The 12,580-nt window shown below is 74.8% G+C and overlaps 1 protein-coding gene across 2 annotated transcripts; it reads right to left on the bottom strand.

The window, feature by feature from the left end:
* Positions 1 to 87: 87 nt before the first annotated feature.
* On the bottom strand, positions 88 to 12,011 carry WNK4 (WNK lysine deficient protein kinase 4). 2 transcript variants are annotated; one of them, XM_068919009.1, is made up of 20 exons: positions 11,511 to 12,011; positions 6,997 to 7,169; positions 6,580 to 6,800; positions 6,349 to 6,506; positions 6,081 to 6,169; positions 5,747 to 5,966; positions 5,339 to 5,678; positions 5,117 to 5,247; positions 4,968 to 5,035; positions 4,755 to 4,896; positions 4,556 to 4,672; positions 4,343 to 4,483; positions 4,201 to 4,258; positions 3,983 to 4,111; positions 3,393 to 3,898; positions 2,523 to 2,619; positions 2,015 to 2,441; positions 1,586 to 1,788; positions 1,333 to 1,430; positions 88 to 1,254 (listed from the first exon to the last, which is right to left on the bottom strand). In XM_068919009.1, exons 1-20 carry the CDS (start codon positions 12,009 to 12,011, stop codon positions 1,252 to 1,254), a joined length of 3,822 nt encoding a protein of 1,273 aa, XP_068775110.1. In that variant the 3' UTR covers positions 88 to 1,251. The 2 variants fall into 2 exon arrangements, with proteins under 2 accessions (XP_068775110.1, XP_068775109.1); XM_068919008.1 differs by having other exon boundaries at positions 89 to 1,254; positions 2,015 to 2,444.
* Positions 12,012 to 12,580: the final 569 nt, after the last annotated feature.

The raw sequence follows: 12,580 nt of genomic DNA, 5'->3' as shown, positions 1-12,580 counted from the left end.
GACTGCTTCAGCATGTGTTATTAAAGCACCAGTGGCAGGAGTCCAGCTCTGGAGCGGTAGGGATGGTGCTGTACCACTCCCTCAGATGGCTGCTGAGATTAGGGGAATTTTCCATTTCGTGCTTTATTTTATCATCTTAGTCTGCACTCTTACCAGGAGCTGATGGCAGAGACCACATCCACAACTCCCACTGGGCAGAACACACACAGACCCCCTTTGTTTTTAATTTGTCTTTATGAAAACATTTTCCAGACATCAGTTCATAACAAAAAGCACCAGCTGCCGTTCCTGGTATGCTGGGCTCTAGCACGTTACATGGGTGCGGGAAGCGTCTTCCTGCTCTTCAGCCAGCTTCATTCGCAGCTACTCAAAGCATCTGAAAAGGAGGGCTGCTGCCAGGACGGGGCAGCCCAGCGGGCAGCAGCGCAGAGGCCAGCAGGCAGCGAGCTGCAGGGCGAGCTGTGCCGGGCGCGGGACTGGCACACGTCTAACGCAACGTGGGGCTGGAGCAGCCCTGAGGTCAGAGCGGGGCGGACGGGGGCGAGGACGGGCCTGGGGACTCAAGGCGGCTGGGATGCGACGGGCGCGTGGTTGTACCCTGATGGGACAGCGGCAGCAGGGCCGGCCGGGTGTGCTGCGCGCTGCGGGCTCAGCACAGGGAGCGGGTGGCCAGGAGAAAAGCGTGAAGTGAGCAAGGTCGCAATGGCAGGAGCCAGCCCACACCCTTCCCGTAACTGGGGCTGGGCTTGAGCAAACATGCCTGGGGCTGGGGGTGCCCAGCAGGGCCTGGGCCGAGCAGGAGGAAGCGGTGAGGCAACGGGGCCGGGCGGCAGCCGCAGCCTGTCGCAGCCGCGGGACGGGGTGGGGTCTGCTTGGTGCGGGGCCAGGGCTCACGCGACAGCAGGATCCCCAGGACGCGGGGAGCGAAGGCGGCTGGGAAGGGCCAGCTCCTCTTGCCCCCACAAGGGGCATGGCAATGCCGCAGCCGTGCTGGGGAGAAGGGGCAGCCCAGGACACGCTGCCCCAGCCTCCCCGTGAGCGTGGCGAGGGGCGGCTGGCACGAGGGGGCGGAGGGCTGGGCCCTTCCGAGGGGGCGCGAGTGCACCCAGCCCCGCAGGCTCAGCGCGAGGGAGGCAGCTGCACCCCAGGACCGGCACGTTCATCCCAGGAGATGCCGAGGGCTCTCGCTGGCCCTCCGGGGCAGCAGGCACTTGGTTGAGGTAGTTCGTGAAATCACTCCTGGCCAGCCGGCTACTGCGAGGAGATAAGGAGGGGGTGAGCCGGGGCTGGCGGCAGCGCCGCTGCGGGCCGGAACGGGCCCCCACCCCTTACCATCCGGCCGAAGTCTTCAGCAAAGGTCACCCCCTTGCTGAGCCGCTGCTCCTGGGAGCCGGTGCTGCTGCCGCTCAGCGAGTTTCGGCGCATGATTCCTGCAGGGACAGACCGCTGAGCAGGGTGACGCGGGGCGAGAGCGACGAGCTGGGTACCGCGCGGGTGCAGCCCCTCCTCAGCCCGGGGGAGCCCGCTGCCACCGTTGCTGTCTGGCTCGCGAGCAGCCGGGCAGGGCGCTGCAGCCCAGTGGTACCTGCAGGCTGCGCCAGCTCCAGGCGCTGCAGGCTATTGCGGCGGGACGGGTTGAAGCTGCCCTTGGAGAGGCGGCGCTGGCGGCTGGAGAGCATGGCTGCGGGGGAGACGATGCCCAGCGGCGGCTGCTTCCCCATGCGCAAGTACAGCTCCTCGATCTCCTTCTTCTGGGCGCTCTGCAGCAGCTGCACTTCGGCGAGGTGCCTGGGGACGAGACAGGGCTGGGAGCAGAGCCGTGCTCCGCACCAGGGCTCCGGCTAAACCTCCCCTCCAGAACAGGGGCATCGCTCCTGCTGTGGGGCAGGTAGGGAGATGCCCCCCCCCGCCGTGCCTCTCCGGTGCGGCGTGCACCCGCCTGCTCCCTCCCCTCCGGCCACGGCGGTGCCGAGGACACGCCGCAGCCACCCTGCCTCACCGAGGGGCCACTCACTTCTGCCGCAGGTTCTGCAGCTCCTCCCAGATCTCCTCGTCCTCGCTCTCGGTGTCGTCGCTACTCAAGTAGGACATGCTGCGGGAGTAGCTCAGCCACACTTGGCTCAGCACTGCCTGCGGCATGCTCTCCGTGCCCTCCTCCCCGGGGCCCTCCCGGTCGCTCTCCGGCGGCGCCACCGGCGTGCCCTCCTCGGCCAGCGCCTCGTCGGCCTCGGGCTCCTGCACCGCCGTCTCCAGCACCGAGTCGGAGTCGCTGCTCGTGCTGCCCTCGGTGGCAGGGGCCGCAGGCGGCGGGGAGCCGCTTCCTGCCGGCTCCCAGGGCTCCCAGCCAGCCCGCTCGCTGCCGTCGTGGCCCAGTGGCGGGGAGCTCTCGGCCGGGTCCCTGGACGGTGTCACCTGGAACCGGCCCAGGATCTGGGGCCTGGCTTCTGGTGGGGACGGGAGGGCGCGTTAGCAGCCGCCACGGCGCGGGATGCGCAGCGCGCGCTGGCCCTTCCCCGCCTCACCTTCGTCGATGGGCAACAGCCGGGCCTTGGGAGCGCCGGCGGCCGGCAACTCCGAGACCATGAGCTGGTGGCCGGGCTTGGGAGAGCAGAGCGGCACCTGGCAGACACCCCGCGGCCGTCAGCCAGAGCGACCCGCCCCAGCCAGCGCATACGGGGGCGCCGGGGTCCCAGAGCCCCCCCGCATCCCTGGGGGCTCCCGCGTCCCGGACCCTCCCCGCGGCCCCAAGGGCTCCCGCGTCCCGGACCCTCCCCGTGGGGTTCCCGTTTCCTGGACCCTCCCCGTGGGGCTCCCGTGTCCCGGACCCTCCCCATAGCCCCAAGGGCTCCCGCGTCCTGGACCCTCCCTGTGGGGCTCCCGCGGCCCAGACCCTCCCCGCGGCCCCAAGGGCTTCCGCGTCCCGGACCCTCCCCGTGGGGCTCCCGCGTCCCGGACCCTCCCTGCGGCCCCAAGGGCTCCCGCGTCCTGGACCCTCCCCGTGGGGCTCCCGTTTCCCGGACCCTCCCTGTGGGGCTCCCGCGTCCCGGACCCTCCCCGCGGCCCCAAGGGCTCCCGCGTCCCAGACCCTCCCCGTGGGGCTCCCGTGTCCCGGACCCTCCCCGCGGCCCCAAGGGCTCCCGCGTCCCAGACCCTCCCCGTGGGGCTCCCGTGTCCCGGACCCTCCCCGCGGCCCCAAGGGCTCCCGTGTTCCCGAGCCTCCCCGCGGCCCCGGGGGGCTCCTGCATCCCGGGGACTCCGGGCAGCCACGGGGCTCCAGGCCGTCCATCCCGCGGGGCGGCGGTGCCCCTGCTCAGGGCAGGGGCGGGCGCGCCGCCCCCCTCCTCACCCGCTGCCGAGCCCCACGCGGGGCCGCCCGGGGGCCCCGCACTCACCGCGTCGCCCTCCAGCCCACCCGGCGCCGAGGGGCTCGGCGGCGGCAGGGGCTGCACCGGGGCCTCGCCGCCTGCGGGAGCGGGGGGGGCCGGGGCCGGCGCGGGGCCCCCCCCGGCAGGGCCGGCGGGCTCGGGGTAGACGAAGCGCGGCGGCCCCAGCAGCAGGCTGTGGGGCCGAGGCAGCAGCGGCGGGTAGAGGTGGGCGCCCGAGCCGGCGACGGAGGAGACGGCGGGCAGCAGCGTGTGGGCCACGCTCATCACCGCCAGCGAGAAGGCGTTGGCCAGGGAGAGCAGAGGGGCGGCGGGGGCCCAGGGCGCCGCGGCGGGGCTGCCGGGCCCCGGGCTCGGGGCGGCGGAGGCGACGGGCGGCGGGGACGGGAGGGCGGGGGGCAGCGCCGGCGCGCCGGAGCCCCCCGGGGCCGCCGGAGCCGCCTGCAGCCAGGCCGGAGCCAGGGCGGGCGCTGCCGAGAGCGGGGACCAGCTCTGCGCCGCCGGGCCGGAGGCGCCTGCGGGAGAGACGGCGTCAGCGGGGCCGGGGAGCGGCCCCGGACGGACAGACGGCCGGAAGGAAGGAGGGAGGTGGCCGTTACCTGCGGGGGCGTCCGGCGGCGTGGCCGGCGGCTCGGCGGGGCCGCAGAGGTCGGTCTCCGGCGGGGAGCTGCTCGGTGAGGGCAGCGCGGGCGACGGCAGCGAGAGGCCGGGGCTGGCGCAGCCCAGGTCTGCGGGGCCGGCCGTGAGCTCGGGCCCCGCCGAGCCGCCGCGCGCGCGCCCGGACGGACCGACGGACGGACCCGCGGCGGGGACGTACCGCTGAGCGAGGACGAGGAGGAGACGGAGCGCGAGAGCGCCGGCAGCTGCAGGTCCGCCTGCCGGGGAGGGAGAGGCTGAGCCGGCGGCGCCGCGAGCGGGGGCCGGCGGCGGCTCTGCCCCGGGGCGCCGGCGGGACTCACGGGGCCGGCGGCGGGGCTGGCGGGCGGCTCGGCGGCGCTGCGCCCCTCCTTGCGCAGCAGGGTCTCCACGCGGTGGATGATGTCCCGCAGGCGGTGGATGAAGCCCTCCTGCTCCGACTCCAGGATGAACTCGTTGCGGACCTGGCCGGGGCGAGGGGCCGGTCAGCGCCCGGCCCGGCCGCCGGCTGCCCGCGCCGCCCGCCCCGCGCTCACCATGACGGCCGCGATTTCCTCGGGGCTGTCGCCGTCCAGGTCGAACTTGAAGGTCACCATCTTGTCGTTGTAGGTCTGCAGCTGGCACTCCACCACCCGGTCGCTCCGGTCCGAGATCTGCGGGGGGGGCGGCGGGGGCCGGTGAGGCCCGAGCCGCTCGGCGGGGTCGTCCCCGTCCGCCCCCGTCCCCGGCACTCACGTTGGTGATGCGCAGCCGGGACCGGGCGCGTCGCCGCGGCAGCTTCCCCGACGGCCGCTTGGCCGGCGCCTCGGCGCTCCGCTCGCCGGCCGAGAGCCCCTCGCAGCCGTCGCTCAGCCCGGAGGCCACGTCCGAGGCGTAGCTGCGGGCAGCGTCAGCGCGGCCCGGCGCCGCGGCCCACCCCCGGCCCACCCCCGGCCCCGCCGCCCTCACCTGTCCACGGGCGACGAGACGTCGCTGGCCGAGGGGCCGGGCTCGGCGGGCAGCCGCACGGCGATGCTCTGCGGGGCGGGGAGAGCCGGCGGTGAGCGGCCCCCGCCGCGGCCCCCGCCGTCCCCGCCGTCCCCCCGGGCCCCGCTCACCGTGGGGAAGCGGCGCGCGGGGCGGGCGGCCGGCGGGCTGGCCGGGTGCCCCGCCGCGCCGCCCCACGCTGGCGGCTCCGGCGACTCCAGGAAGCCCGAGGAGCTCAGGTAGCCGTCGGTCTCGCAGTCGGCTGCGGAGGAGCGGCGGCGTGAGCGGCCCCGGCGCCCCCCGCCCCGGCCCCCGCCAGGGGAAAGCGAGCCCCAAAGCCGCCCCGCACCTACAGGTGGCCGAGGAGTAGCTGGCGTGCCGGTAGGCGAAGTGCTGGTGCTGGTCGGCCTCCGGCTCCTCGGGCTCCGGGGGGAAGGCGCCGCTGAAGACGGAGTCGCCGGAGCCGGGGGTGGCCGGGGAGGCGGCGGGGGAGCCCGGCGTCCCCGGCGACTTCAGCTCCTCCAGCAGCTGCAGGACGCCCGGCGGCTGCTCCGGCTCCGACTCGGCGCGCGGCGGCGCCGCCTCCCGCGCCCGCTTCAGCTTCTCCCGCTTGCGCTTGATGGCCACCACCCGGTCCCGCACCGCCTTGGCCACCAGCTTGTAGTCGGCCTCGCACACGAAGCCCAGGATCACCTGCGCCGCGGCAGGGTCAGGCCGGCGGCCCGGCCCCCCGCGCGCGCCGCGGCCCCCGCGGCACCTACCATCTCCTGGGCCACCTCCTCGGCCACGTCCTTGTAGAGCTCGAAGAGGAACTCGATGGCGTTGTTGTCCTTGTACTTGCCGTGCAGCTTCTTCGTGTCGTCCATGCGCAGCCAGAGCTTGAGGCCCGACTTGACGCCGTCGTCCTCCTCGGCCAGCTCCACGTGCACCCCGGTGTCCTCCTGGAAGAAGGAGTGCTCCAGCAGGTCCTGGATGGTGTACCTGCGGGAGGAGCCGGCGCTCAGCGCGGGGACGGGGCCGCCGGGAGCGGGTGGGCGCGCGGCCCGCCGCTGAGCCGGCCCCGCCGCGCCGGAGCCCCGCCGGCCCCCGACCTACCTCTCCTCCTTGTCCATGCGGATGCAGCCCTCGATGATCTCCTTCAGCTCTGGCACCTTCACCTTGTAGAAGCTGCTGGGCTTCAGGCCCTGCGGAGGAGGACGGCGGCTGGGGCGAAGCCCGGCGCCGCCTGCGCCTCGGCGCCCCGCGGCACCCCCGGGCGGCCGGCCGGGCTGCGACTTGGTGCGCCGCCAGCCGACGCCGGCGCTTCCAGCCCGGCGGCCGGGAGCCGAGGGGACGCCCCACCCTGGCCGGGCGGCCGGCTCACCGAGGTGACCTTGCGGTAGATCTGGGCGGCGTTCTGGCACTCCGAGTAGGGGTACTCCGAGGTGGCCATCTCCAGCATGCACATGCCGAAGGCGTAGACGTCCACCGCCTCGTCGTACTTCTCCTCGTACATCTCCGGCGCCATGAACTCGGGGGTGCCTGGGGGGGGCCGCGGGCTCAGCACCCCGGGGGCCGGGGACCCCACGGCGGCGCCCCCCGCCCCCTGCCCTACCGATGACGCTCTTGGCGAAGGAGGCGCGCTTGAGCGTGGCCAGGCCCAGGTCGCCGATCTTGACGGAGCCGGTGGGGCCGGTGATGAAGATGTTGTCACACTTGAGGTCGCGGTGGATGATGGGGGGCGAGCGGGTGTGCAGGAAGTGCAGCCCCCTGAGGATCTGCCGGCTCCAGCGCTGCAGCACCTTCAGCTTCATCTCCTTGAACCGCTTCAGGTAGCTGCGGGGAGCGGGGGGCTGCACGGCGCAGGGGCGGCGCAGGAATCGCGGCCCAGGCAGGAGCAGCCCGAGCGGCGCAGCCCCAACGCCCCCGGCCGCCCCCGCGCCCGCAGCAAGCCCTCAACGTCGTCCCCGGCCCCCAGCCCCCCGCGTCCCCTGGGAGCCGCCCGCGCTCCCAGCCCGGCCGCCCCGCTCACGTTTTCAGGGTGCCGGAGGTCATGAGCTCGGTGACCAGCACGATGCAGATCTGGCCCTTGATGGACGACTTCCAGGAGTCGTAGAAGCGAACGATGTTGGGGTGCTGCAGCCCCTTCAGCATCTCCACCTCCTCGCTGAAGCGCTGCCGCTCCGCCTTGGACAGCTTCCGCGTCTGGGGGGCGGCCGGGGCGGTGAGCGGCGGGCACGGCCGGAGCTCGCCCCCGCCGACGCGCACCGGCCCCCGCCGGCCGCCCGGCCAGCCGCAGGGGAAGGCGCCCCGGAGCGACGGGGCCGAGCGGCGGCAGGGAGGGGGCCGCGCAGCCGCGGGACGCGGCGCCCGGCCCCGGCTGCTCCGAGCGGCCGCGCTCGCTGCCTGGCTCGCGGCCGCCGGCCCCCAGAGCTCGTGTCATGTTTTCATTGCATCATAGCTGGCCCCGCGGCTGGGCTGCAGCCGCTCCATAATCCCCTTCTCCTCTTAACGGGCGCTCAGGGACCCGGCTCAGCCCCGAGCCCTGCCGGAGCGCCGTCAATGGGGCCTTTCATAGCCCGGCGGAAAAACAGCAGCGCCGCCGCCGCCGCGCTGCCTCGCTGCGCCCCGCAGAGCCACGGCGGGGCTCGGGCCGGCCACGGCGGGCGGCCGGGCTCTCCAGCCTCGACCAGGGCCCCGCGCTGCCGCGGAGGGTCCAGGCTCTTCCCGAGCCGGCCCGGAGCGGGGCTCCCGCCGCCGCTGCAGCGGGGTCCGGTGCACCCGGGCGCTGCCGGCACCTACCGACGCGCCGGCATCAATCCTGCTGGGGGCCCCCGGCGTCGACACTGCCCGCTCCCCCCGAAGCGGGGCGTCTCCCGCGCTCGCTCCCCGGCGCCGGCGCTCCCGCAGCGGCGGCTCATCTGCAGCCGGCCGCCCCGGCTCCCCTCCCCGCGGCGGGGACGGCACCGGCGGCCCGGGCCAGGACACGCGGCCGGGGCTGCGCGGCACGCGGCCGCGCGGGCTCCTTCCCTAGCAGCTCCCTCTGGCCGAGGCAGGGAGGGCGCCGCGGGCGCGGAGCCGGGCAACGCGCCGCGGGGAAGCGGTCCGGCCCCGTCCCCGCCGAGGAGCAGCCGGCGCCCGGAGAGCCGGCAGGGCCGAGCCAGGCGCCGCGGGGCCCGGGTCCCTTGGGGCGCCGGAGCACCCCGCTGCCCCGGCATCGCCCCGGCTCCGCGCCGCAGAGGCGGCAGCTCTGCCCAAGCCGCGGGGGCCGGGGCGCAGCCTCCCCGTGGCCCCAGCTGCTGGGCGGCTCTGGCGCCGGGGCCCTTGCAGGGCTCTGGCTGCAGCGCGGCCCCGGGCAGCGGCTGCGCCCGTGAAAGCCCCTTTGTGCCTGGCCGAGATTCGCGCCCGGAAAGGGGCGGGCAGGCGCTGCGCACACCAAGGTACATTTATAGAGAGGCCTGGGCCGGCGCGGGGGCCGGCGCTGGGGTCCGCCCCGCGCCCTCCCCCCGGACACAGCCCCGAAAGAGAAGCAGCCCCGACGCCTCCGGCCTCGCTGCCCCGCGGAGGGCAGACCCCGGGGCGCCCGCGGCCCCTGCTGCCCTCCGCCCCCGCTCGGCCGACGGCGACTCGGTGCACGCTGGCGCGGTCCCGCCGGCGCCCCTTCGAGCGAACCCCGCGTGGCGCGTGGCTCAGCTCCGCGGGGGGACGCCGAGCGGGGCCGCGCGGCCGGGCCCGGGGCAGCACGCCGCCCCGCGCGTGTCCGGGATGCGCAGGTGCGATCCCGAACCGCAGCGGGGACGCGGACGCGGGGCTCTGCCAAGCAGGGGCAGCGCCCCGGGAGGTCAGAGCCCCGCAGAGCCCGCCGGGCAGCCGCGCCGGGGGGACCGAGGGGTCCCCACTGCCAAACCGCTGGCTGCCAGCGTATTTACAGCCTGACCCCGCTCTGGGCCTCTGGTTTCCTCCCTGCTTCCTCCTTCCCCCACCGCCCTCGGCACCTATCAACTGAAATAGCCTCGGACCTAAAGCTGGAAAGCGTAAACAGGTCGCGGCGGGTCTGCGGGACGCGGGCAGGAGGCAGGGACGGCCGCGACGCCGAGGACGGGGGTCCCGCGGGAGCGGCGCAGCCCGTGCCTCCGGACGGCCGGCGCCGGGCGGGAGAGCGAGGAGAGCTGCGATTTGGGATCGAGGGACGTCGCAACGGCCGGACAAGGCTCTCAGAGCCGGAACTGCAGGTCAGGGCTGAGGTTAGGTACTCGGTTATATTTGAAAGGCAATAAAAGGAGAACTGTGAAAGACACGGGACAAAGCTATTTTTAAAAGGGCAGAACCACAACCATTTTTATTTGCGGTTACAAATCCCGTATTTGTGTCACAGTGTCTGATTCTTTGCATGGTTGCTGCAGGAAAACAGACTTTTAAAAGTCTGCCTATATGCTTTCAGACCCGAATGGGACGTGGGTTCTGGGACAGGAGCCACGGAGAGCGAGCAGCTAGGGGCAGGGCCGGCAGGCAGGAGGTGGCGGAGGGGAGGAACGGGGAGAGCCACGGCGGCGGGAAGGGGCGCTGCGCCGGGCCGGCCCGCGCCCCGAGGCCCCCCGCGCCGCAGGAGGCCGAGGGCCGCCAGCTCTCCCCGGCGCGGCGGGCACGCTCCCGCGTGGGCGGCTGCACCGCGCGCGAGCGGCTCCCCGGCCCCACGGGCGCCGGCAGCGGGGCGATTCCCTTCCTGCAGCTGGGGGACGCAGCCCGGCCACCCCCAGGGGCGTCTGCCGCAGCGGGGCCGGGGGCTTGGGGCTGCCAGGCAGCGCCGTGCAGCAGCGGGACCTGCCACGCACGCTAGCGGTGAAGCCGGGAGAGCAGGGACGCGCGTGGGCAAAGACAGGGCGCAGACCCACGACGGTCTGCCGCGACGCCAGCCGGGCACGGCTGACTCGCCCAGAGAAAGCCGCAGGGTTTAGCAAGAAACGTCCTTCCTTGTCAGGGCCAGACCGGTTTTCTCAGCAGCACGCGAAGGGATACGAGACGCAAGTGGAAGCGCGGGAGCACTGCAACGGGACGAGGTGCAAAGCGAGGGTGGGACACAGCATGCGCTCAGCGGGCAGCTGGAGCAGTTGTGCAATCCCGCGACGCCGGGCCAAGGCCTCACCTTCCTCGCTAACAGGGAACACCGAGCCCTTCCTGAAAGCATTCACCATTACCTAAGGATCTCTGCTTCCATTGCCAGGCTGCAGCCGTCCCCAGGGATGCAGCAGCGTGCAGCTGCACCAAGGTTTTAGGAACAAGACAACAAACTTGCAAGACACGTTTTTCTGTGTAAACAAGGACTTGGACCTTCCAGCTACAATAGCCACCAGGGCGAAGGAGCCCGTCCGAGACTTTGGACTTAGCGGAAGCCCCTCCCCAGGGGCTCTGCGGAGGAAGAGGGAGCCCCGCAGCAAGACCACCCACGCGCGGCCTCACCCGAGCGGCGAAGGCGTTAGGGAGCCGACCCCCCGCTGCTCCCCTTCGCGCCCTGGCGTTAGCGTCCCGCGGTCGGGCCGCAGGACAGCGAAAGGCACGGCGGGACGCGGGGGGAGACAGGGGCCAGCGCAGCTGCTCCCAGACCTGGAAAGCCGCAGCTGCAGGCGCAGCTAGCCAAGCGTGCCGGCCGCGCGGCAGGGACCTCGGCGCCGCAGGTGCCTACGGACAGCGCCGCAGTCAAGGACGAGCGGCCGGCGCGCACCAAGGACGCGCTGTACCCTGGAAGCAGGCTCAGCACCCAGCCTCAAGCACACTGCGAACACGTGCCCAGCGGCGTGCCCGGGGCTATCGGAGCAGCCCGCCAGCCCTGGCGCAGAGCCACGGGCCGAGGAGAGGGCGCTGCTGTCCCAGACCGCCCTTGCCAGGGGCGAGCGCAGGGCTCAGCCCCCAGCAGCAGGGCTGGATCCACCCGCGAACTCCTGGAGCGGGACCGGCACGGGCAGCGCGGGCGCACCAGGAGCGCTGCCACCGCGCAGCCAGCAACACGGCGAGTGGAAAACAGCACGTGACAGGCGGGAGGGCTGGGAAGCGCCGTGTTAAGCCCGGAGCTGGGCCCAGGCCAGCAGCCCCCGCGCGGCTCCGAGGCGCCGGCCAGCACGCAGGCACCTTCGGGGAGCGAGGGAACCTGAGCCCGGCTGCAAGGACCGCGTCCTGCTCGGCTGCTGCAGCCGGCTGCGGAAATGGCACGGACACGACTAACAACCGCCCGTGCGCTGCTCTGGGCATCCCAAGGGGAGCTGCCTCGCGCTTCCCCCGCGCAGCGCGGCCGCCCCGGGAGGCACCGGAGGCAGCGAGAGGGATTCACGGCTGCAGGGCGGCTGCAGGCGCCAGGGCAACCGGCAGGGGAAGAGCTGCCAAGCGGCCCCGGCTACGGCCCCTCCGTCGGGGCGGGCAGCCCGCGGCGGCAGCGCGGAGGGGCAGAGGCGGCCGGGCCGGGCCGGGCCGGGGTCGGGGCGCCGCCGCCCAGGTGCCGCCCGCGGGCAGGGCTCCCGCAGCCCCCCGGCCCCGACCCCCGGCCCCGGCCCTTACCTGCAGCTCGCACCAGGCCACCTCCACGGTGGTCTCCGTGTCCAGCCCCTTGTAGACGGTCTTGAAGGAGCCGCGGCCGATCTCGATGTCGAACTTGAGGAACCGGCCGTCGGGGGAGGTGGCCACGGCGCGGGTCTCCACCTCCTCGCTCTCCGTCTCCTCGGGCTCCCGGCGGCGCCCGGCGGGCGGCGGCAGCGGCGGCGGCGACCCCCCGCGCCCCGGCCCCGGCCCCGGCCCCGCCGCACCGCGCAGCAGCTCCAGCTCGGCCGAGCTGCGCCGGCTGAAGCGGGCGGAGGCGCGGCGCGACTCGCGCCCCGAGAGCCGCCGGCCGCGGCTGCGGTGCGGCGCCCGCCCGGGGGCCCCCGGCCCCGGTCCTGGCTCCGGCTCCGGCCCCGGCCCCGGTCCTGGCTCCGGCTCCTCCGCCGCGCCGCCGCCGCCCGCCCGCTCCGCCTCGGGCTGGGACATGGCCCCGCCGGCGGCGGCCGGCTCCGCCGCCAGCATCGGCCCGCGGCGGCGACGGCGGCGGCTCGGCCGCTCCCGCGCAGCTTCGCACCTGGCGCCGCCGCCGCCGTCCGCCCGCCGAGCCCCGGCCCGGGCCCCGGCACCGGCCCCGGCCCCGGCCCCGCCCGGCGGCACCGCCCCCGGCCCGGCCCGGCACCGCCTCCCCGCGGCCACCGCCCCCCCTGCGCCGCGGGAGCGGCCCCCGCCGGCCGCGGCACCGGCACCGGGCTCCGTGCACCGCGCACCGGCACCTGCACCGGGCTCCGTGCACCGCACACCGGCACCGGCACCGGGCACCGGGCACCGGGCACCTGCACCGGGCTCTGTGCACCGCGTACTGGCACTGGCACCGGGCTCCGTGCACCGCGCACCGGCACCAGCACCGGGCTCTGTGCACCGCACACCGGCACCGGCACCAGGCTCCAGGCACCGGGCACCGGGCACTGGACTCTGTGCACCAGGCACCGGCACTGAGCTCCAGGCACCGCACACCAGCACCTGCACTGGCACCAGCACCGGGCTCTATGCACTGGGCACTGGCACCCGCACTGGCACTACACACCCGGACA

This window comes from Struthio camelus, chromosome 25 (assembly GCF_040807025.1).
Source record: "Struthio camelus isolate bStrCam1 chromosome 25, bStrCam1.hap1, whole genome shotgun sequence".
Classification (NCBI taxonomy): Eukaryota; Metazoa; Chordata; class Aves; order Struthioniformes; family Struthionidae; genus Struthio; species Struthio camelus.
This window is presented reverse-complemented; position numbering and strand designations above follow the sequence as displayed.